The sequence below is a fragment of the Tachysurus vachellii genome, chromosome 24 (genome assembly GCF_030014155.1).
Source record: "Tachysurus vachellii isolate PV-2020 chromosome 24, HZAU_Pvac_v1, whole genome shotgun sequence".
NCBI lineage: Eukaryota > Metazoa > Chordata > Actinopteri > Siluriformes > Bagridae > Tachysurus > Tachysurus vachellii.
Genome location: NC_083483.1, coordinates 9,155,929 through 9,180,771, shown reverse-complemented (window position 1 = coordinate 9,180,771; position 24,843 = coordinate 9,155,929). Strand labels below are relative to the sequence as shown.

The 24,843-nt window shown below is 39.5% G+C and overlaps 2 protein-coding genes across 4 annotated transcripts in view; one reads left to right on the top strand and one right to left on the bottom strand.

Annotated features, from left to right (window-relative positions):
* The window catches only part of sh3pxd2aa (SH3 and PX domains 2Aa), a 102,339-nt gene extending 96,848 nt beyond the window's left edge, over positions 1-5,491 (top strand). For both annotated transcript variants that reach the window (XM_060860464.1, XM_060860463.1), the window contains one exon: positions 110-5,491. In XM_060860464.1, coding sequence (XP_060716447.1) covers positions 110-2,035 — 1,926 coding nt within the window. In that variant the 3' untranslated portion in view covers positions 2,036-5,491. The remainder of the gene's footprint in view (positions 1-109) is intronic.
* A 4,033-nt stretch (positions 5,492-9,524) lies between these two features.
* neurl1aa (neuralized E3 ubiquitin protein ligase 1Aa) overlaps positions 9,525-24,843 on the bottom strand; it is an 88,280-nt gene continuing 72,961 nt past the window's right edge. For both annotated transcript variants that reach the window (XM_060860353.1, XM_060860354.1), the window contains exons 4-6: positions 22,306-22,998; positions 16,237-16,389; positions 9,525-15,591 (exon numbers count right to left, since the gene is read on the bottom strand). In XM_060860353.1, coding sequence (XP_060716336.1) covers positions 15,350-15,591; positions 16,237-16,389; positions 22,306-22,998 — 1,088 coding nt within the window. In that variant the 3' untranslated portion in view covers positions 9,525-15,349. The remainder of the gene's footprint in view (positions 15,592-16,236; positions 16,390-22,305; positions 22,999-24,843) is intronic.

The following is a 24,843-nucleotide window of genomic DNA, read 5'->3' as shown; positions in this document are numbered from 1 at the left end:
GTTTAAATAAGTATTTTGAAAGATTTATTTTTCAGTTCAGAAATGTCTTCAGTTATAGCAAAGGGATAGATGAAGCTTTATAATAAATCATTCGTTTTGTGATCTGCAGGTAATAGAGAAGAACTCTGGTGGCTGGTGGTATGTCCAGATTGGGGACATGGAGGGTTGGGCACCTTGTTCCTACATTGACAAGCGCAAGAAGCCTAATCTAAGCAGGAGAACTAGCACACTCACTCGGCCCAAAGTGCCACCCCCAGCACCACCTGTCAAAAAGCAGGATTCTGAGGACATTTCTTGTCCCAGTGCTTCTGCCTCCAAAGCTCCAGAATCCCCCAGTAGACCTGTATATGAGGAGCCAGAGTACGACATTCCCGCTATCGGATGTGACCTGGAAGTGGACACAGGCATTATAAAAAAGGAGCCTCGTCTTGTGCTTATAAAAAGCAGCAAAGCTGCTGCTGAAAGGATTGCTCAGGCTACAGGCAAAGCCTCACCTCTTTTTACTGTGAAGACTTCCCCCTTAAGGAACGAACACTCAGTAGAAGTAGTCACCAGAGAGGAGGCAATTTATGAGAATGATGGTTTTAGATACGCCTCTGATGACTTTGTCTCTGCCAGAGAATCTATTGCCGTGGGTTCAGAATCACCAAGAAGTCGTACTTTGGGCCGCAAACCCCTGGGGTCTTCATCTGCTGGAGGAAAATCTTACAGGGACACTCAAGATCTACGAACTCAGTCACTAACCCGTGGCGAGAAGACCAGCCCAAGGTTGTCTTCAGATGAATCTGGCCGTAATCCCAAAAGGGAGCCAGTTTTACGCAAGGATGTGGAGCTTCGAATTGGTCAGAGCCCCTCAACTCGCCCCAAGCCAGTGGTTCGACCCAAGCCCCTATTGACCAAGTCTGAAACACAGAGCCCAGAGAGGATGGACATAAGTAGCTTGCGACGACAGTTGCGTCCTGCCGGAATTCGGCATGGGATGGTCCGTGCACGTGGTGAAGACTCTGAGACTGCATCAGTGGTGTCATCAGAGGATTCTGTAACTTCCCGTAGCACTTCAGATCTCTCCAGCACCTACTCTAAGGGCAGCAGAGGGGACTCTGATTATGAGGGTACTACCTTGTACCGTACCACAGATGCATATGAGCGGGCACAAGAATCTGAGCTCAGCATTCCTGCTGGTGTGGAAGTGGAGGTACTGGAAAAGCAGGAGAGCGGCTGGTGGTATGTGCGGTGGGGTGTAGATGAAGGCTGGGTACCTACATTCTACCTAGAGCCTATTAGGCAACCTTCAGATGCTGGTGTCTCAGAGTCTCATGACGGATCCCTGGCAGAGCTGAGCAACACCAGCAAGTCGAATAGCTTAGAAAAGAATGAGCAACGTGTTCAGGCTCTCAATAACCTAAATCAGCAGAATCTACGTCGTGCAACAAATCCCAGTCCTCCTATTCCCAATAAGCCACCGGGTGGTTTTAGTAAGCCATCCCCCCAGCTCAACGGTTCAAGTGTACGTATGCGGAATGGCATTCGTCAGGCAGCTGTGCGACCACAGTCAGTTTTTGTGTCCCCACCACAGCCTGTGAAGGATACCAATTTATACACAGGGTCCTTAAGGCGTAACGAATCACTAGGTGCCAGCGATCATATGAGGTCTAGTGGTGGTGTGCGTCGAAACTCTTCCTTCACTGCTGTACGCCCACAGCCCGTTACCGATGTAAGGATGAGGTCTGGAACCACCACAATTGCACCAACAGGAAGCTCTAGTCCATTGATTGCTCAGAGAAATGGAATTCCAATCTCTACAGTGAAGCCCAAACCCATAGAGAAAACACATCTCATCCATAACAACCTACGGGAAGTCTATGTCTCTATTGCAGATTATCGTGGAGACGAGGAGACTATGGGCTTCCCTGAAGGCACCAGTCTGGAGGTTCTAGAAAAGAACCCTAATGGATGGTGGTACTGCCAGGTTCTAGATGGCCTTCAGGGAAGGAAAGGCTGGGTGCCTTCCAACTACCTTGAAAGAAAGAAATAGCACCAACTCACCTCCCCAAAGAATGTTAGTTAAATTTAAATGTACATTTCCTATCAAACTCTATGAGGAGGACCTTTTTGTATCAATGAGACACTTTAGTGCTGGTTTACTTTAAAAGTACATAAGACTCTAAATATGATCAGTTATTTGTAAGTGGAGTACGCAAGTACGAAAATGCCATCAAGCAAACTGGGCTAACCCAGTGTCTTAAGCATCATTGGAGAATAATGTCTCCAGTCTGAACGAAGAATAACAGAAATGATTTTGATAGAATGGAAGATCCAGGCAAATGTTGAGAGAAATTTTATGCCAAATGGGTGCCTTTGTCCATCATTGACTGAATGTTAAACGGAATAACTTAAACACCAGTGAATCAGTATACAGTAAGTACCAAACTTGGTGCCATAGGCCTGTTAGTGCAGAAATCAACCAAAACTATTTTTGCTATAAAATTACAGAAAAAAAGAGAACCGGAGAGATTTCAGTATGAGAGTAACACACAAAACAAGTGGGCACTCAAAAATAAGAATGTAAGACATCGGTTACGCAAATAACAAACGGTTGTTACCGCTGAGTGCATTTAACGATTACATTTGATTTTCTTATTTTTAAACTTTTGTTCAGTTTTTGTAATTGCTTTATTCGTATCTTGTGCATTTTCATGTCTTCCTTAGAGACGTATTTCTGCTTTCTTGTGACATCCCTGCAACTCTTATCAGCCTGGAAAAAGAAGTCCCTCAACGTGATATTTGTCATGTTATCTTTCATTTTTCTGATGTGTCTCTGATGAGGGTTTTGTTAATTGGCATTACGTTTTTCCCTTCACATAGCTACAGTATAAAGCCCAGCCATCATGAATAAAGGTCACTGATTCATTAAAGAACAAGATGTGGTGCCATTATATGTAACTCAGATGGACAGGAAATTGGATACGCTATAAAGTTGGATTTGAATACTTTTTAACCCACTTCACATCTGGGTATCAATCCCAGACTGAGTTTAGTTTGCAAAATTGCACAAAAAAAACAAAACAAAACAAAACAAAAACAGGTTATATTGCTGCTCTAGGTCTACTATATTTACTGTTTTTAAATTTTCATACTGGAATATTTGCTTAATGTTCACCAGTCTATCCCAGGGAATTAGTTACATACAAATGAGCCCAAAATGTGATCAAACGAAAGCAAAATGTCAACACATTTGCTAGTTTGTTTTGTTTTAGTATTTATTTTGTGGTTACAAAGAAACCGATGTAGTCAGTGAACCCAAACGAGGTTTTAGAACTGAGCAGAAAATAGATATTTAATTACTGTATCTGGAAGCACTTGATTTTTCTTTCTTTACCCACAAAAAGCACATTGATATGCTAGGTTTATTTCAACATATAACCATATTGCTGGGCAGTATTGGAGTCAAAGTTGAAGTTACACAGCAAGCAGGTCAGCTTCGTTTTAGATTGTGTTTTCCTTGATTTAAAAAAAAAAAAAAAAATGTACAAATGTAATTTCATCTATGGGTTAATTCAATTTGAATAGTCGTTCTTTCCCAAATTATTAGTTGTTTAGTAAAAAATAAAATAAATAAATAATTCTATTCAATCCCCCTTTTTGAAGGACCCTAATTCAAAAATAAACATATGGATGCGATCCATGTCAAAAGGCTGATGTTCAAGACTGCTGAAATATTTTTCTAACGAACAGTGCTGTGTGAACTCTTAGTCAGGTCAAGCACTAATGTGGTTTTTTTTTTGTGTTGTTTTTCTGCTGGACAGTATTATAGTATAAAACAAAGTCAAATACCTGCTAGATTGCAGTTATATTCTATTAAGCTGTAGCTAGTTTTTGTTTTCTCTTCCTTTTGTTCTTGTTGTGTGATCACACTCAGACAATAATGATGAACGGAGTGGTTCATTTGTTGTGAGATGGTGCATTCTTTTGGTAAATCAAAAATGCATCTATTTAAAGATGCAGTGTACTTCATCAGCACATTATTTATTGAACAAAAATGTTTTTTTTTTTTTTTTTTGTATTTATGATTATTTAATTCTTTTTAATTATTACCTCTCATTTTGCGCTCAGTGATTTAGCCACCGCTTAAAGACTCCACAGTGGCGCCCTCTAGTGAAACAGATTGGCTACTGCTATATTCTCTTTTATATTTTTGGACTGCCATTGATCTGAGGCCAACTGAGATTTTTTTTTTTTTTTTCCACTATTTTTTAAAAACGCAGGTAAACATTTATTCATATAGAATCTATTTTATCAGGTCATGTTTTTTCCCTACACTTTTTTTTTTCTTTCCAAAAGCTGATTGCTGCACCTTTAGCAACCATGGACACTTCCTCTCTCATTATTGGAATTTCTATAATGCCAGATATTCTGTTCTTTTCATACCTATACACTTTTTCTTTAATTGGGGGAAAAAAAAAAGAAGAAATGTCTAACACGAATTACAGGATCAATTTTACAAACTGCTTCAGTCATTCATAATGAAATCATTTATTTTGGTTAGGAATATGAGTTGAAAAAAAAAAAGGTTTGCTCAATTTAAAGGAGATTAATAGAATTTCGTTTCATTTCCCCACCTCCCCAAATCCCCACCCCGACGAAGGCATTATAGAAACGTGTTGACTCACTCTAACACTTTGAATGGATATTGTTTCTGTCAAGTAAATTCCATTTACATTTTGCGCTTTTTTTGTTTTGTTTGCATCAACAATTTACAAGGGAAATATTACTTCACGCTAGTCCTTTTTTTTGTATCATGTAATTTTGTATCATCTATCCTTTATGTTCGGTCTTCCTTTTTTTAATCTATATATTTTTTATTGCGGTTTATTATTTCCTTTATCCCTCCCCCTCCATGTGTTTTTTTTTTTTTTCTTTTTGTGACACAAATGTAATGAGGAAATGTGCAATAGACTAATCGGCATCTCACCAAAAACAAGGAACTGTCAGAGGTTTTTTTTGATACTGGATCAGGACCCTTACTTTTTAATGTCAGCTTTTCACGTCAAGTAAAAACAAACATCAAGTGTCATTCCACGTTTTCCGATCAAACGTTCTAAATGTCCCGATACACAGGACAGATGGACATCGGTGCCTGACTCCATAGCAGGACTCTTAAAACTTTGTGTTGTCGCCATTTGTGCTGTTGTATTGCCACAAGACCACATCTAACAATAATGCCTTTTTTTCTGCCAGTGGGATAAAATTTGAAGTGGGGGACATTGGAGTCTTCCTCCTTCACACTGCCAGTGTTTAAATGTTTCCGTCCAACCCACTGGCTTGTTCGCTTATTTTGAATTTAAAAGCAGGACTTCGTAACCAGCTGTTGCTTCCATCCAGCGTTTCACTCTGTACCTCTACAACCACTCAGAACAGGGATTCTCATAACCTCTTAATTAACACATCAGAAAAACATTGTGTCGTGGAACATGCTTTTCTTTTCTACAAAGTCCCTGTGAGACTCTTATTGTTTGAATGTAACAAGGCCACTTTAGTATAAAGAGTGTAGCTCTGTAATAAAGATAAGAAATTGTACTTTTTCTTGTTGGGATAGATTTACCTCGAGTTTGTATCTTTTACCTGGGAGGCTGTATTAAACTAATTACAGCTGGCCGTTAAGATCCAAGTATGCACCTTAAATTGTTTTAAACAATATTCATGATTCCAGGGGAAAGATACATACTAAAGGTAGAAAATCTGCTCTCTCGATGGTACCACCCAATCGCCAAGGAAAAGTACAGTGTGTTCTCGTTATTTCTGGGAGAACCAAGTAACTGGATCAAAGAACATCCAACAACTCTTTTTTTTTCTTTTTTAAACAATTTTATCCTTGGTCTGAAGTGGAGGATTTCAGAGGCCTTTTGATCTATCGGATGTTCTCGTTCACTAGGGAAGTCACTCACGATAGCCCGAGCCTTTGGAAAGTCGGCCGAGTGAAACAGAACTGATGCAGCACTTTAATTTGTGCTCGCTTGTCTTGCTGGCTATTTTTCTTCACTGTTAACTGCACTCTTATGTGGGGGGAAAAAAAGGCAAAAAAGTTGCATCCTAAAAAGTTCTTCAGCCTGTCCTAAAGGCAGACGCTTTTGAGTGTCACAGAGTGACTTACATTTTATTCATTTTTATTTTTAACAGCAACTTAGGGTTAAGGGCCTTGCTCAAGGGTTCAGCAATAGACGCTTGGTGGACCTGGGATTTAAACTCACAACCTTCCCATCAGTGGTCCAACGCCTTAACCACTAAGCTACCACAGCCCCAGAAGAAACACTCTAGAAGAAAGGATAGAATTCTAGAAAAATGGCAACTTTCCAAAGAACCTCTGAGGAGCCTTTTTTCTAAGAATCTATCTATAGCAGTACATTTTAAAACGGTCTTCTGGTGTGTTCCTTCACCAGATCTGAGACAGAGGTTTCATTAGCCCATGAGCCATGTTTACAAGTCTGGATGTTTTTATTTCTTATGCTCCCTACTAATAGTGTTTTATTATACTATAGTCCTTGCCTCTGATCAGTTGGTATTTGTCCCATCTGAATATAAATCAGTGCTGGAGTGCTCGTTTTCAGCCTGTGTATCAAGCATAGGATATAAACCCTTAAGGGCAGGAAGAGAGTGTACGAGAGAGAGTGTGTGTGTGTGTGTGGCTATGAGTGTGAGTATGAACATGGAGAAGGTTTGCATGTTGCTAGGATTTCTGAGAAGGTGGAAAGAGAAAGTTGATCGATGGATGGTGTTAGTTAGTTCAGGAGGTGGTTCGGGTTCAGTCAGGTGATACCAGATCAAGTTGGACAGCTGTGATGTACCTGTACAGATGCATTCGCTCAAGTTGTAGCCCTGAAGATATGAAATCTGACAGGTGTCGAGGAAAACTGCTAGAAACAGAAGACCAGGCTACAGAGATAATTAACGGTCAGTCTGAGGCTTGTGTAGCTCCGTGAATCATTTATAGCCAAGCTGGGAAGCCCTGACAGCTCATCTGAGGTTTTAGTAAAACCTGCTAGCCAGTGAAGCTTTGCCTCAGGCCTGCATTTCTGAAAACGCACAGCTTATTGCTAGTGCTTTAGTAGATGATTGCATCTGGCATCAGGGCCTTTTGGTATTCCTCACAGATCCGTTGTGGGCAGCCTTCATTACAAAGAAGACGTTCAGAGCACTGCGGGCACCGTGAGCTGCTGTGAAATCACATTAACCGAGCAGCCAGTTAATTACAGCTCATTGGGGGTCGCATCCTGAATCCCAGTGACAGCTAACTGAGAAAATGGAGAAGTGCGTATGGATTAATGATGTGTCAGCGAGGGGAAACATCTTCCTAGCCGACGTGTGACTTATTCGGAGGCGCTATAACTTGATCGGCGGCTCAACCTGACTCGAAAGACCTTTAGGCGAGGAGCTGAAAGAACGCTAGCTGTATGTGTTGTCTGACGAGACATAAGAAGTGTTTCTGAGGAATTTCTGTAGGTGTTCATGTTTGAGATTTATCTGGTGCTGTTGATGTGATAGAGCTGGATCCCGAGTGGCAGGGTGCTGTGTTATTCATGCCATCTTCTTGATGAGAAGCAGTGAGGAACGGTGATCACACAGAGTCTGTCTAATGTCTCGCTGCTTGCTTTCTCTGACGCTGTTTGATTCCTCTCTCTAATTATCATTTCTCTCGTATTAATTAACAGTCAAGAAAATAACATCATGCTGAGGCAGACGAAGACTCGCTCCAAAGCCATCAACCGCTGTGTGTTGCATCGAGTCTCACTCTGCCGACAGTAAACATGCCATCGAGTGCCGGCTTTATTAGCAGGGGGGCTTTTAATAACCTGCCCTCAGGATCGGGTCTCTGTCAGTTACACAGACTTCTTCTCCTACAATAATTTCGTTGGATGTTCAGCACATTTGTTTTTGAAGGCAGGTGGTCTACAGCTATACTGTTTTTCATTGTTTTAACTATTATGTATTTTGTTCATGTTTACATTGTATCCTGCATTGCCCTAAAAGAATAAAAAAAAAAAACCACAATAAAATATATCATTCTTCTGTCATCTGTCTCTCAGAGATCTTTTTTCCCCTTCATTATTATTATTTCTACTACTACATGGTGATAGAGATGAATGTGCCCAAGTTGCACAAATCTTTAAAAAGCTCATTCAAATAAAATAGAAATTGCTGCTTTTATTATTATTATTATTGTTCTTATTATTATTATTATTATTATTATTATTGTTATTATTATTATTATTGTTATTATTATTATTATTATTATTATTATTATTATTATTATTATTGTTATTATTATTATTATTATTATTGTTATTATTATTATTATTATTATTATTATTATTAGGCTAGTGTAAGTATATTTCCCTGAACTAGGGGGCAGCCTTACACAAACCAAAGCAACATGTAAGAGCAGTGATTTAATCTGAATAATCTTGAGTTTAATCTGAGTTTATTCAGTGTATGTGCTCGGGTTTGCACGACAGTACACAATGTCCCTGACTAACAATTAGGTTAGAAATTCCATGTTCAAGACACAGCTACAGTACATAATTAAACAAAAGACATATCTGTATATGTGACTGACAGCCTGCTGGCTTTGGCCTTGATCTACTGCTCCAGTTACACTCAGCCCTTTCATGTCTTTTCATCTGCCGAGCTTTTAGGATGACGAGACTGGAGCAGTTAATGAGCCTTTTGGTGACCTGTGAATTCTGGATGCCATGCTGGTGGGAGATGTGTGTAATGTACTGAATGCAAATATACTGAGTTTCACCAGTGAATCAGTGACCGATGGTAAACAACACTACCAGAAGGACTGGAGCAGAAAAGAGCAGTTCTCTATTCATAGAGGTAACTCTGGGTATCAGAGGAACATCATGCAGAGCAGTGGGAGTTTTGCCATGATTTCCCCCTGATACCTGATAGAGTAAGTTACACCTATGAATGCTTACATGCTCTATATCTAAGTATTTCTAATCTAGGTATTCTGTTTTTGGAGTTTGTTTTAAAAAGGACAGACTGGTTTACCTTAATAACTTACTTTGTTTGCCATGGTCATGTGTGTGTAGAGTGTACGATTTTGCCCATTCAATAACATGTGCAAACGCAGAGTTAAGCGTGGTACTGCAGCCAGCCACTAGAGGGCAGTAGAGAATCAAAAGTAAGGCCTTAATCTCTCTGTCACAGAGTCACCCCTTATTGGTGTAATGTTATTTGGCTACAACAAATGACAAGCATTGCATCATAAAATCTCAGACTTGGACACTGGATGCTCGAACACTCAGTGTTTGTGTCAATCTTTTTTTTTTTTTTTTTTTTAAATCTCATTTAAAGTGCTTGTAACAATAACCCCTGAATAATTCTGTTCAGAAATATTACTGAAACTGTATATTACTCCTTTTAGATGTTTAGATTATAATCATCCATAAGCTCTCCAATCATTTTCCAAACAATCATAATGAGCTCTAAATGCAAGAACAGAAACGAGAAACGGCGTGTAGCTGAAACACATTTGGAAAGTTTATTGACACATTCGTTCTATGACTCACACTATACAAAGCTTACAAATCAGTCACCGTCTGCAGCACTAGAGTAAAAATAAACACCCTGGACAACTTTTGCACAACAGAAAATACAGGGAGTCTCAAAAGTCTCTTTACATTGGGGAAATGCAACATGTCCTTTTTCAGATAGGCTTCAAGAATGCCTTTGACAAAAGAATTGAAATGATTCTCTCAAGGTTGTGATGGACTTGTGACATATAGGAAAAAATAGTGAGCGCATGATACACCACTCTGTCCCCAATGCATTAACGAATGCAAGTCAAGAAGACTGGACACGTTGTGGATCATTCGAGCAGTGACAAAGGCACGACCGACGTGGAGCTGACGTACATAATCCCCGATGTGTGGAGACTTTTGTGAAGATTCCCACACTGAATAACTAATCTAATGGGTAAGCTGCAAGATTCTGATCATTAAATCACTGATTCATCAGGCTTTGAACTCGGGGTAAACTGCAAAACAACTTCACTGTGCTGTGTGAGGAAAGAAAAACATGGATGAACCAAATAACACTTTTGAATGAAGCTTTTAAAAGGTACAGAAGGTTTCAAATCCAGTATTAATAAATATCGCTTTAAATGATTCTTTAGAAAAGAAATATTATTCATGATATTGCTATACAATAACTCTTCATTTTATTTAATTTTTTTTTACATTTATATAGTACAATTTTCTGGCCCTGCATCTTTTCCATAACACACAACTCAATGTGTTTACCAAAGTTAATAAACGATTTAATATTCGGTTCGATTGCAATTTGCGTCACAGTCAGTAAAGGATGTTAAAATGACACACCGCACCTTTAAAGTCTAATGACCTGATTAGTGATCGTCTGTGTACAAAAATGAAACGAACTGGAACTAATAAGGTGCACAAAGGAAATGAATTTAAGAGAGTCACAATGCAAGAGCTGAATCATTATGTTCCTGCAGAGCTACTTGAGATGTTAAAAAGGGGGATCGTCTGTACCGTATACTCAAACATTCAACACATCATACACTACATGAATAAACTCATTATGACAGGGTTAACAACAATCAGAAGTGAAGCTAGCTGTGGCGTTTGCTCGCGTAGGTCCTCAGCAGACGATTCTCATAATGTACAGATCTACTCTAAATTGACTGAATTCAATACAACAGGGCAAATCAGAACAGGTTTAAAAAATAATCACATAAAATAATCAGTTTCACTTCAGGATCGATCACTGGATAATACATTTGGTCAACATAAAGTGGTCAAAGGTCATAACTCCATCCTCATCGAAATGTACGATCACAAGCTTTATAAAGAGGACGAGGACGGCACTTTCAAGCATTTCTGTCAGGTTTTAAATTTGTCCAACTTATCCACTTGAGTGTGGTACATACACCCTGGATGAGACACCAGTCCATCAGAGGGCACCAAGCAGACACATGTTCACTCCAAGGGGCAATTTAGCACAGCAAATCCACCTAGTGGCATGTTTTTGAACAGAGGAAAAATAGCCTGAAGGAAACCCACGCAAACACAGGAGAAGAACATGTCAAACTTTATGCAGACGGTAACTTGAGCTCAGACTCGAACAACGTTCTTTGGAGAAGCAGCAGTGCTTCCTCCAATTATAAATTACATGTGTTTATTCAAAAAACAGCTTTTTTTAACATCACGGCAAAACTGAAGATTGTACGTTGCCTAGTGCCGTGTGCTTATCTTGTATCCACAAGAAACATATGTAAAATATGATTGTACACTGCAAAAGCCCAAATCATAGCTCATGGACACAATCTAAGTGTAGTTTTCATCTAGTTTCAGGAAATATATTACAGCGTCACCCAGAGAAAATAATCCTGTTTGTTTTTTTGTATCATAGCGAAGAAACACACCGGATAGCAAGTGGGAGCTAGAATCAATTCAGCTCATGATCACGGATTATAAATTAACATTTAAAAGTGAAAATCCAAACCTGTCCAAATCACACAGCTGTCTTTTGTGGAAAATAAAAATATTGCATGGTCTTTTCATTCGATAAGAAGAATAAACTGGGCTTTCTACCGTCTTGCTCTAATTATTACAAAACATTTCTAACTAGACTCGACTACACTAAAAAGGACACTCGGCTTTATATATATACAGAAAATGTAAAAATCTTGTAAAGCCATATGCACGTCATTGTACACTGCCTGAAAATTAACCATGTTGCTATAGCAACGTAAAGCCCTGGCTTTAGCTTTAGCCCTGGATGCTAGTATTCATAACGACGTCCCTGATATGTGGCCGTGATCCGTTCTCTGACATGGTGGTGTGTTAAACTATGAGAATGTTACTGATATTAGTTAAAAGCGTGTACTATCACATCACCAGTTTCTGTGAAACTTAAAGCAAAATGGCTTGTCAAAATTTATGTTTTCTGTTCTCTGTTTTGTCCTCCATATGCCAGCTCCTCTTCACACCTCCTTTCATCCTCAAAACCTCTACATTTCCAGCATTGAGCAGACGCCCTTATCCCATTATTATACAACTGAGCAATTGAGGGTTAAGGGCCCTGCACAGGGGCCCAACAGTGGCAGCTTGTTGGACCTGGGATTCAAACTCACAACCTTCTGATTGGTAGCCCAACACCTTAACCACTAGACTACCACACGTATTTACAGCTCAAAATACCTCGTTTCCTTCGAGCAGCTGTTATCCTGCAACTTGTCGTATTTAACCTTGAATAAAGAGGATACTTGGTGAATTATGGATAAGGTTGACATCCTTGTCTGACAAATGATCTTTTCATTGTTTGAGCATCTCAAAGATTTTCGTCTCTATATCAATTGCATGTTCTGAGTCCTTCAAAAAGCTGATTTCAACACTCACTTTGTCAACAGAGCCGTGAGTCTACAGTGACAAGAGGGTTATTTACCTGATTTGAGCATATTAATAATGACAAAGGAAAAACGTATAGGTGCATTTCACTGTTTCTCCTCCGAGTTCAATTCAAAATCGATGTTTATATTAAATGTGGATTAGCCAAGCCTGTTTATTCACCTGTGTTTAATCACCTGTTTCTACTAATCAAATACACAACAGTACTAAATACAGCTACACAACGAATTTTCAGCAGTTTTCTAAGGAATAATTGTCAATTTGCTGGTCTTTAAAAAATACATGAACCCTTCATCAACTTTTCAGATTTTAAACTGTGATTTTGAACAAAGCTACTTTCTCATAACCTTTGGTCATCACGACGACAGAGCAGGGGCATGACGGCCATTTTGACAGGTGAACTGATTCAGCAGAAATGTCCAGAAACTCAAAGAAAGCATGGAGTTCAGACAGTAAGTACCGTCTCTTTAGGGCACGAGAAACAACAGTGTTTTAATGTATATCAATTTATACTCCTAGTCATTTCTAATGGACTAACATTTCATAATTAATGGAATAATCATAAAGAGCTGCCATAATTGCTGAACCATTAACCACGCCCACCACTCAGCCGAACCAATGGGATGCTCCTATTTACAGCCGACTCACCTGTTACTCATTAACGCCTGTTTTCAGTATAAATACCTGTTTGTAACTCACATTGCTATAGAGGAATTTATAATTAAGCATTATCGCATATCAATAGTGCCGTAGGTAATCACAGCTGTGCCGATGTTGAGTGTAAATATAAAGAAATTAACGACAGGTGATATTTTAAACTCAATATGGCCAAATGCTAATGTTTACTTTTGCTCGGCTAGAAGGAAAGGATCGTGAAGAAGCAGTATTTACTTTATAGCTAACTATCCGTAACTAACTCACGTTGATTGCCGTTAATTTTGCTTCAGGTAAATATTGTCTTCCCTTCGTTTTTATCAGCTTTATCTGACAAACTTTCATATTTTAAGTCAAGAGTACTGTTTGCTTTGCTTACTGATACTACGATACGAGTATACTACGATACTTACTGATACTAACTGTATTTACATATTTTAGTTGTAAACACTTTGATTCGACCAATCAAATTAGGGCACTGGAACTACTGTATACTCCACAACCTACTTGATGATGTATCGTGAAGATGGTTTTATTCTTAATAAAAAAAAAAGGGGGGGGGGGGGGTGTGTGAGATGAGACGACCCCGCTGTTTGTGTTTCCCTAGTTGGTTATAAAATGAGTATCATACTTTGCAAACACTTTGCTATGCACAATCATGATCTCTGTATTGTGTGCTGTACAAAACATGTATTTTTTTTTAATCATATACTTATGTAAGTGAAAGAAACAGACATGAAGTGTGAATCAGGGTCTTGGGCAACTCAAGCTTAGGTTTGATGTGTCTCTAATGTGGCCAGTGTGTATAAAATGCTTGTTGAAATGGAATTAAATAAGATCTTTTCTTCCTTTAAGGCATTAGACAGCTTTAGGCAAACTGTCTTTATTGCATTTATGGCTGTGTTTGTTAACCTGGCTCTTTACTTACTGTGATTTGTACAGGAAGAGATCCAAAGGAGATTAGAAAGTAAATAAAGACAGTTACGTGTCAATTTGGTGAAATACATGAATGATTTCTTAAAAGATGATTTCTGGCCATAACCTCATTTCTGATGAAAACTTTCAGCCACATGAGTGTTTCCCACAATCACCACACAAATATCAAACATCTACAATAAACATCAGCTGAGCAACTGGCTAACTTGACACTTAAAAAAACATTAGTTTTGACTTTCTCACAATGCCGCTATAATGTACGATCCTGTTAACAGTACGTTATTAAAGTACGCTAGTTCTATATCCTCATGATAGTCCTGTTATAGCTTGTGCTGCTCTTATGTGTAGCTCAAAAATGCCATAATACTTTAAATACATAAATGTATCCCATTTATGGTATTTTTTTAAAAACATGATTAAGTAAACTAACATGAGATCAAGATCATGAGATATTGACTAATCAGGCATGTCCGTAATGCACTAACAGTTCCAGCTTCTCACGTGGAATCTGTAATTTGTTGGTTTCAGCAGGGAACTGAGGCTTCACGTTACACTGCTTAACACAGTGTTGTACTGTCATCAGTACTTGAAGGTCCTTTTATCAATTCAATACATCAACAATGACTTGAAAGCACAGGGCATTTGAAAGCTATCTGGAATAATAGCTTAAGCGTTAGCTCTGTGAGCATGAGAGTGTGAGGCTTGGGGTGTACTGTACATGTGTGTTTGATTAATGACTCACTGAATCTCAGATGTACACAGACAGAAGTTGTGACACTGAAATATTTAACATGAATCTGGTGCAAAAGTCTTAGTTTTCTACGACAGCCTATAGGTTGATGGAAAACACCTGTATCTTTCAACTGTTAAACATGGTTTCCAGCTTTCCACTTCTGCAAACAGGTCGAGACTCTTCCGAGTCTCTTATGGCTCAAATTGAGTTGAAAGAGTTGAAAATAAGATGGAGATATTAATATTTCAGACATTAATGACTCCTGGAACTTCCTGATTTGCTTGAGGCTATTTACAGTTTTGCGTCTCCTTTTCCACTTATGTGGAGCACTTTAGTCAGAATTCTCCTTTCCTGAGCAGCGTCACGACTGGTTACCGTAGCAACAAAGCCTTGTGCATGAAACTCTAAGAGACCTTTTTTTGCGGATGAATGCCTGAGTCTTTAAGGTTCAAATTCATCACCATGGGAACCATGAAGCATGGCCCTGTACCAGAAGCCTCTTTCCCATGTTATGAGGGACTCGTTATGTGTCTTTGTCTTGGCCCTCTTGGGCCACCATTTGGTGTATTACAGAAGTGGAATATAGCTCCTATGTGCTCCGGTAGGTCTTTATAATGTCTTTAATAGCCCTCCTGCAGATTGGACAGCAGGCGTTGGCCATCTTTTTGAGGCGCAGGCCACAGCTGTAGCACAGGCACATGTGACCGCACGCGTAGATAACCGTGTCCACTGCATTCTCATAGCAGATGGAGCATTCATCCAGCCATGAGCTGGAGGATGACGGGAAGGTGGGGGACTTGGTGAGGTGGATGGGTGAGTTTGGGGATGTTCCTTTAAGACGGGAGAAAGAAAAAGAAATGACTTACAAATTAAAACTCATATTACTTATAGAACATCCTGGTATTACAAAATGCTGATTGAATTTTTTTTCAAATCTGATTGGTCAGAAAGTGCTAATTAATTTTCTATAACAGCAGCCTGCATTGTAGTCTAGCTATGATTCAGGCTATAATTTAAAAGACATATATTAATGTTTGTTTTAATACAATATTGCTTCTATAGTAACAACTTATTCACAGTGATTTAAAAGGTATACAATATACAGATTAAATGTAAGGAGTCTTTAGTGACAGTATTCTAGTGAAAGTTTTCAGAACAGGAAGCTATTATCATTTATTGTCTTAATAACTTCCAGAAATAGAAAAAAGAGAAGTTAGTGACCCTCTATATGACTGTTTATAGCGGCTATAAAGTGATAACAGGAATTTAGAAGTTGTTTTGTCTTTCAACAACATTAAGTGTGACTAATTAAAAATTTGAATTAGTGGCACTTACTGTATTATATGGGAAACTATTCAACTACGTGGACGTAACACTACCTCTTCACATCAAACTGTCATGATTTATTTTCCTATAACAGCACATGCCATGTCAAATTTGATTCCTTATATAAAACAGCAAAGATCACATGCTTGCCTGTGGCAGATGTGCAGAACGCCCTGGTACAGCCTGCATTTATAGTTGGCTCTGAGCTGCCACTGCAAAGACCTGCTCCAAGAGAGTTTGGTGAGGAAGAAGAGGTTGAGCTTGGGCTGGAGGAGCCTTGAGTATCGCTTGGGTGGATGGAGCCTGAAACACATGTGTAAAGACATAGGAATTAATGCTTATTCCGGCATTTCATAACCATGCCTACTTCTGCAGAAGACATTCACAGCTTCTAATCTCTAAATAGGGTTCAAACAAGGTAAGAAGCTGAACTGCATGATGTGTGATCACTGGCTGATATTTCATTGCTGTCCAAGGTGACCAAGATGGCATTTCTTTGTGATTAAGCATGATGTGCACTGACTGGAATGTGCTGAGCCCACATGTCTCTTACAGTTTTGTTTTGGCAGGGAGTGACCAGTGCGGATTATAAACTGTCCTTAAGCGAGGCTGGAATCTGAATATGACACCTCTGTAGAGAGAAGTGAGACACTTTATTCAGACAGGTCAGCCAAGACTGTCCACTAACGAGGCAATATTTCAGTAATGTGATCGTGCTGCTTGATCAGCGCTAATAAGAAAAACCAAGCAGTCATAAACGAACTGTCAAATAATTAAAATTGTATACTCATCCTCCTCCTCCTCTTCCTCCTCCTACAAAAATAGAAACCATTTAGAAAATACCACTATACCAAAATACCTAATACAATTCCTCAATATAGTTTAACACAAATAACTCTCCTTCGTAATCAGGGTGTGTGGATAATACTTTGTGTACAGCTATATCAATAATACAACCTTACCCACAGATATGGCTATACACATGTCCACCTGAGGTCTACCCATATCAGATAGCCAGAATACAAGGTCCTATAAGAATCTATATTAGGCCCAAAGCATGGCCTGTGCACACACTTGCTGCACACTGCATTCAAGTTCTACAGTTTTTGTGATACGAACATAGAGCTGGGTGTTAAACAGGGTAGGACTGAAACAAAGAGTGATCCACTATGACATCTGGCATGCCATTAAACCATTTGATAATTACACACAACCAGCCATTTTAAATCCTCCTCTGTGAGTCATCAGCAACTGCCTCAAGACTGTAGGGACCTGGACGTATCCACACCATCTCTATCAGAGTAACAACCGGCACCAATGTTGCCTGAAGCTGAAAATAACAGAAACCTTCAGAAAAATGTGAGGACGGCTGTCTGACTCCGGAGATGTTGGTTTGTATGTATAATGAGAACTGTGTGGATCCGTAGCTTCAAATCTGCTGAACTTCTTAGATGCAGAAACATTCTGAATAAAAGATAAAGCAGCGTTCTTACTACTGCTGTCAATGGAACAGTAACTAAAATACAAATTCAGACTGAAATTATCAAGTTATTGGTTGAGAGCAGTTAGATATAGTCAGATGTATGGCCCAGATGTATGGCCCAGATGTATGGCCCAGATGTATGGCCCAGATGGCCCAGGTCAAGCCATCCTCATCTGGGTGACACTGGAGGGTTTAATTATAAATAATTTCCCAAAAAGAGCAATTATGTGAAAAAAAGATTTATTCTATTTATAACATGAAGTCTGTCTTGCTGAAGTTATCAACTGTTCACTGATAGAGACCTGAGTGCCCGTATTTTCTGATTCTGGATAACAATTTAAAAGCTCAAATTTTAAGAAATCTAACCTAGGCTATCTGCTACTGCTAATACTACTGGGGTTAGCAATGAGGGTAAAAACAATCAGATTGCTTAAAAATGTCTAAACCGCTGGTTGGAGAGCTACATTATGTGGCATAATAAAATGGATTTATACCTAATTAAATCAGATTTGGTAATTTACTGATTGTTGAAATTTCTATAATGGTCCAGCACTGATCTTTATACAAAGGAAGAATTTCATTAAAGCTTATTGATCCCTAACGCTGTAATCATATCGCCTCATTTTTCTCTGTCTGTTTAACACGGATGATCATATTGACATGCAGACGGAGGTGGAGACTTGGACATCTCGAATAGATGATGCATAGCTGTAAAGGATGTTACGAATGGATTTGAGCATGAAGAACTCGTGACGAGTCTTGATTTGAGGTGAGCTATAGCATGACCGATCAACCTCACCACGCATTCGCATTTGTGACAGTTACGAGTGGGTGGCACACATGATGGACTTATTATCATATAGAAAAAGAACGAGTGATGAAGGAAGGGAGGGAGAAAGAGAAGACAGAGAGGGATGAAGGATGACACGGATGAAGTGGGTGTGGGTGGTAGAGGTGTTGAATCCAGTGTGAAAACTCAGAGAAAATCCATAATACATAAGACGCTGATTAGCATCGTCTTTTCCTGATACCTCGATCATCGCTACCGTCACGACATCAGTAACTTCAGCTGTGTATTACACTGCTTTCTGTTGACACAATTAAGGTGAGGGACAAGTCTTACTCTAGTGTTAAAACAAAAGGTTTCAGATCTTCCTTTTTAGGCAGAATGCAGTTCTTATTGATGACATTCAATCCTGAAACTGATCCCAAAGCACAAAACACTGTCCAAACCAGCTAATGAAATTATGATCTTAAGCAAACACAAAAGGCAAATTCTCTATGACATTACAGAAAAATGTAAGTGAAATTTTGTATTTGGAAAAGTTGGATCTGTATTAGACATCTGTAACATCATAACATCTGTGTAATCTTGCTCTGATACTTATACTTTACAACAGATTGGTTTATTACTTAAAACTATCCTACAAATTATATTCTACATCCATAAAACCTTTAACCATAAATCTTTTTAACTGACATTATACATCTAGGTCTGTTGATGGGAAACCACCCCTGAACCCCTGAGCATTTCCACCATTGCTTCATCACTTCCTGTTTACAGGCTATATAAAGCACCTGTATCCATACACTCACTGCAAAGTCCTGCTGTTATGACTGTTCTGTGTAAATTCTGAACACTGCTTTGATATTTTCAATTCGTTAGATTTGCTCTTTGATTATTTCATAGTCAGGTTTGACCTCGGCCTGTTTTTCTACATGTTCTACTACGGTCACCTGCTGATTTCCACTTAAACTCTTTCCTTTATTCCACTGTCTTTTGAGGATGAACGCTACCTTAACCTTCCTAAGAAACACATGAAGCCATCCAACTGTTCAAACTGCTGCTTATGCTGCTTCAGTGGCTAGTTTTACTGTGATTGACAGTTGAAGAGACAGTATATTAATCCTCCAACCAGAGAGCAGGACCAGTTTTGGTCCCTTTTCTCCTGCCCATGGAAGGCTGTAACATCACTGGGATTTTTCTCCCCAAGTGAGCGGACAAACCCTTGTCTGAATTCTAGATTGTGGATTTGAGTTGATCCTGTCTGTTACATGTTAGCTGATTTCCGACATCATTGAAGTACGAAAAATAATTTCATAACATTAATCAATTAAAATTGTCAATGAAAATTACAGTGACAACTGGCATAATAAAGTGAAGCGCACAGTGTACTTGTTAGCACATCACCTGCATGATTATAGAACAGAAGCCTTTATTTTGCCACATCTACATTACAGCACAGTGAAATTCTTTCATTACATATCCCAACTTTGGAGGTTGGGTCAGAGCAAAGGGTCACCCATGATTCAGCACCCCAGGAGTAAAGAGGGTTAAGGGACTTGCTCAAGAGTAGCCCAACGATGGCAGCTTGGCAGTGCTGGTGCTTGAACACTGATCCTTCGTTCAACAACACAGATCCTTGCAAGTGATGCGTTTAGTTTCCATTCTTTAATGTTGGTACATTTTGTATCGTTACTACGTTTTTCTTTCTTTTGGCTGCTCCCTGTTTGGGGTCACCACAGTGGATCAGGTGGGCCGCATATTAGGGGTTTTTTACACCTGGTCACTTCTTGCGTTTTCTGTGATCAGATAGCTATCCGATGGTAAAAAGACCAGGTCTAAATGCCCTCCGAAACGGTTTCGAGACGGATATAAATCCGATCGTTCAAACCACTTCAGGAGGTGGTCTGGGATGCATTTCAGATGAAACTGGACAGGTGTAAATAAATGTGGTTGTTCAAGCCACATACATCAGCGCTATACTCCTCCCAAACGGACGTACGTCACTCGCAGGTGACTCACGAGTCGTGCATCGCAGATGAGGTGCTACGTAGTTAATGTCTTAATTGACACTTCAGATGAGAATGTCTTGTTGTAATGCATTTACTGTGGAATCAATAGGGAAAAAGTCAATTGTCTTTCAAAGCTGTTTGTCTGATCCAGTTCTTTTTCCATCTCTTTCGAAATCTTATCTCTCTTGTGTCATCATGGTCAGGAAAGCACAGATGACAAGTCGGGGTTGTAGCATGTCACTCTTTTGCTTTTTAATTACCGGCTGCTGTAATAAGCCAGGTGAGACTGCCCATATCTAGGGCTATTCCTCTGCTGAAAGGCATTGTGGGTCGGCTGCTAACAAGATAATTAAAACAGTGTGTGCTCATTGATCGGTTGGGGGTCTTGACAGGCAGGGCAGTTGCTGTCCTACATTTAACTGGATGACTGTGGAATGAAACGTGACAGCGAATGTGAGGAAGAAGGTTTTTGGAGACTACAGGAGAGCGGGGGAGAATAAGTGTGAGAGCAGGACGCGGGAGAGAGAAAAGCGTGAGATATTAAAGTTGGAATGTGAAGTGCAAATCGCCCACTCTTGTGCCACCTCATGAGACGAAGCGAGGGGATGAAGACTAATGAGATGAGGGGATGGAGTCGGCAGAGCTGGGAGGGGGCGTGCGGAGTGGAATGCTAGGGAGCGGAATATGCTTCGGGTGACACAGACGTGTTAGAGTGCGATTGTGGCTCACATAACACCCACACACCCTACTGTTGCACTTCCTGTTATTAGAGTTCTCTCTGTCTCTTATTATCTCCTGGTCGCTTTGCTCTCACTAGCTAATTTACCTCGATTGTACCGTATATACGTCCATCCTCTGATTGAAGCAGGGTATGTGGGCAGCGCTAATGGGGCATTAAAGTGGATTCAAATCTTAAAAATGATCTTTTCAAATCCAAGTGGCATGAGAAAGGAATCACATGAATCTGAAAAGTCTCCTACTTTAGCTCAATAGCAGTGTACAAATGCTAATGTTTGTTCATTCGGATCTCTTTACGAAACTCTGAACGCATGTAGACTGAACGTCTGAATGCCTAGTGACAAGATGCTAAAAAAGCGCAATAACGGGAAGATAAGAAATTATTATTAGTTAATAGTCTAAAGCAGATTTAAACCATCATTCAGTTATAAACGAATGCAATGCATGTTGGAGTGTAACCATGACAACAACGACAGGCATATATTCACAGTGTACTAAATGTAGACATGTTTTCATCACTAACAAGAAGAGAGCAGAAAATATTTAGAAAGGTATCAGAGAATAACAGATTTGGCCTAGCATCTGAACACAATTCTTGGCAGTTAGCTTTGTGTGAAGGTTGTCCCTGTGACGTGTGAAAGCCGATATGATTCTGACAGTAAAAAGGTACAGCCTGTTTGGACGCATGAGAAAGGGACTGCAAATCGGACTGAGATAATCTAATAAGGGTTTTAACACAGACACATGAATCAGAGTAGAGAAAAATATACTGCATGTACTGTAATCTTTTCTAGCTGTAATCATAATACATAAAGCTTTAACTTTATTTCAATTGAATCTGCATACATTCCAGCATGGATATTTGTTCCACACACAGCTATGAGGTATAAATATATTTTTATCAGAGTTTAAATTGAGGTTGAAGTTCACTCCACAGGCAGCGGAAGGCTCCAAAATGCCCCTTTATTGCCGATGTAACTAAACTAACTGAACACTGCCATGACTAAAGCAATTATGTAATAAGTCATAAAAAGGTAAGACGCACATTTAACACATTAGATTACACTTTCACTGACACTGAAATCTGTGAATAGTCTTTAGCTCAATGAAAAGTTAAACCCATTCATTATATTGACATATATTACAATATTGTAATATATTACAATTTCTAAGGATGTAAGCAGGCTTAAACAAACACCTACCTAAAATCCTTAGTTGTGTGATGGCACCATGAAGTCCAAAGAACATCCAGAGTGGGCGGGAGTTATCAACACAGGCCTGCATGCCCGCGTTGGTACCATTCTGGGTCAGGATCAGCTCCCCTTCCTGTGTGAGCAGGAAGCTCAGGACGTCTCCGGAGTGGAGCGAAGAGGACACCTTGCACACAGCCCAGAATTCTTTGCGGTCCACCAGCTCCTCTGGGTTCGAGGGGAGCTCCATTGGGCGTAGTGTGGCGGGGTCACATGAGGTCACACCGTAGGAGAGTGAGCCTGAGCGAGCTAGACTTGACTTGCTCACTGTGATGTAGATGGTCTCTGAGAGGCGCAATGGACGCTCTGTGAATACAAGCGTGCCCTCTTCTTCATGCCCGTGACTGCAGCGGGCCACCGTCTGCTCATCCACAGCCTTGACATGGGTGCCACGCAGCTGGTGGAAACGCAACTCGCCTTCCAGGGCGGCTGGGAGGAAAGAGTTCAGCGAATTCTGCGGAATGGGGCGGGAGGAGGGGATGGGAGCAGACGGGAGGCGGAGTCTGGCCTCGTCTCGAGCCAGGTTGAGGTCGCAGAGGCTGACAGACAGGCGGGAGGATTCGGCCTCACGGCGCAGGGACGAGGAGCCTCGTACTGCAGTGAAAGAGCGAGGACGGAGACAGTCTGGAGGGACGATCTCACTGTCTGGGATTGACAAAAACCAAACGGGAACAACAAATATTAAAAAGGAGTATTTAAAGGAGTATTAAAATAGTCCAAATGCATGCATCCTATAGAAACAGCAACAGTATTTATAGTTCTCTTTATTCATAGATTCTTTTATCGTGTATGATGATTTTCTGTTGTAATTTGTCAAAAACAATGATACTTTGTGTAATAGTTCTGCATGCTATTATATAAAAAATAAAGTTTGTATTAATTTTCAGCCAGTTTGTACTGCATCAGTACAAATACTGGAATATTGTATGCGTATTTGTGAAAAATGCTCCAAAACCTAGTGTACGTTGAAGAAAGAAGAAACAACAGTCTCCTACATCATCTTTCTATAACACAATGGCGTATTTTATCAGGGCTACGAGACTTACCGCCAAACATTCAGAGTTCACTGTGCAATGAGATACACATTTCCTTGTTAAACAGTACACAAAAGTTCTACACTTTGATCGAGAGTCAAGTTGCGACTCATAACACCAAAAGCTTGCAGGAGTAGTCATTAACACTAATGCGTTAATGAAAACACACACTTTCTCTCACCTTTACAGTGTATATACAGTATACAGTAAAGTGCTATGAATTGTAATGCTCATTAAATTGAATGTAAAATATGCAAACAAACTATTATTCAATCCTGGACTCATTCTGTATTATAATGAACTGTATGACTGCAGATAACATTAATGTTTAGTGACTCCTGGATTCTAACTCATTCTTAACTAATGACTGGATCTTTAAATGAGATTCTGAGATGTTGAAAATATCTTGACACATTAACAGTGTGTTAACGTTCAGTATGATTTTTCCTCAAACATAATACACAGTCCTATTTTTAAACATTTCTATGGGTGATGTAATATATATATATATATATATATATATATATATATATATATCAAAATGGCTGCCAAACTGTATCTCTTTACATTCTCTTCCTTTTACAACTGTTGCTGCTTAGATTAGCAGCGTTACTACTCTGTGTGTAACAGTGGACAGTGAGCCATAGTTTTGTGCTACACATAACACTCTTCTCTTGCATTCAGAAATATCGGCACGGCATGACGCTATCCAGCAATATATTCTAAGCCCTTCAGCTCCAGTATGAGATAGCCTCGCGTGTGAGAGTGTTCTGTATTTAGCCTGCATCTGCACCTTCAAAGACTTTCAAACACCTGCCCAAAATAACAGTTCTAGTTCCTATTGGCTCCATATAAGAAGTGACAGCAAGCTTCCTCAACATCCTGCACTATTCCTTTTAAGTGAGTATAGACAGATAATTAAGGAAACTACAAAGAAATCGTAGGAGCAGTGAAACTCCGACAGGAACAGAGATATTATAGATGTATTTTATCCATTAAAAAAAAAACTCTGACATTCCCTTGTTGTTGTTTTTTTTTTATCAGTGGCGGTCAAGAACAATTGGTGCAACTGGCTTACTTCTAACTTCTAGATAAACCCTCTTAGCCTCAATTTCTCCTCAAGCCATGCAGGAAGCAGAATAAATAGGTTTAAGAATATATTAAACTTTTGGTGGTGTAGAAAACCACGGCGGATGGATTATTATTACTTTTATTTACTTATTTTTGTTATCAATTACATACGTTGACATCTCTGCTTGTCATTTCTACTGTGTTTTTATTTCAGGTCTTTTTTGTGGATTGGTTGTCACAAAGATCATGTTGTGTACACATGTTGTGTAAACAGCAGTAAATACAGTCAGCCTGCTTAGCATGCAAGACAGACACACGCCTCAATTCAGTTACTAGTCATCTACTGTTTGCCTGCTGTCAAAATATCTGCGATGCTCCTTCACCG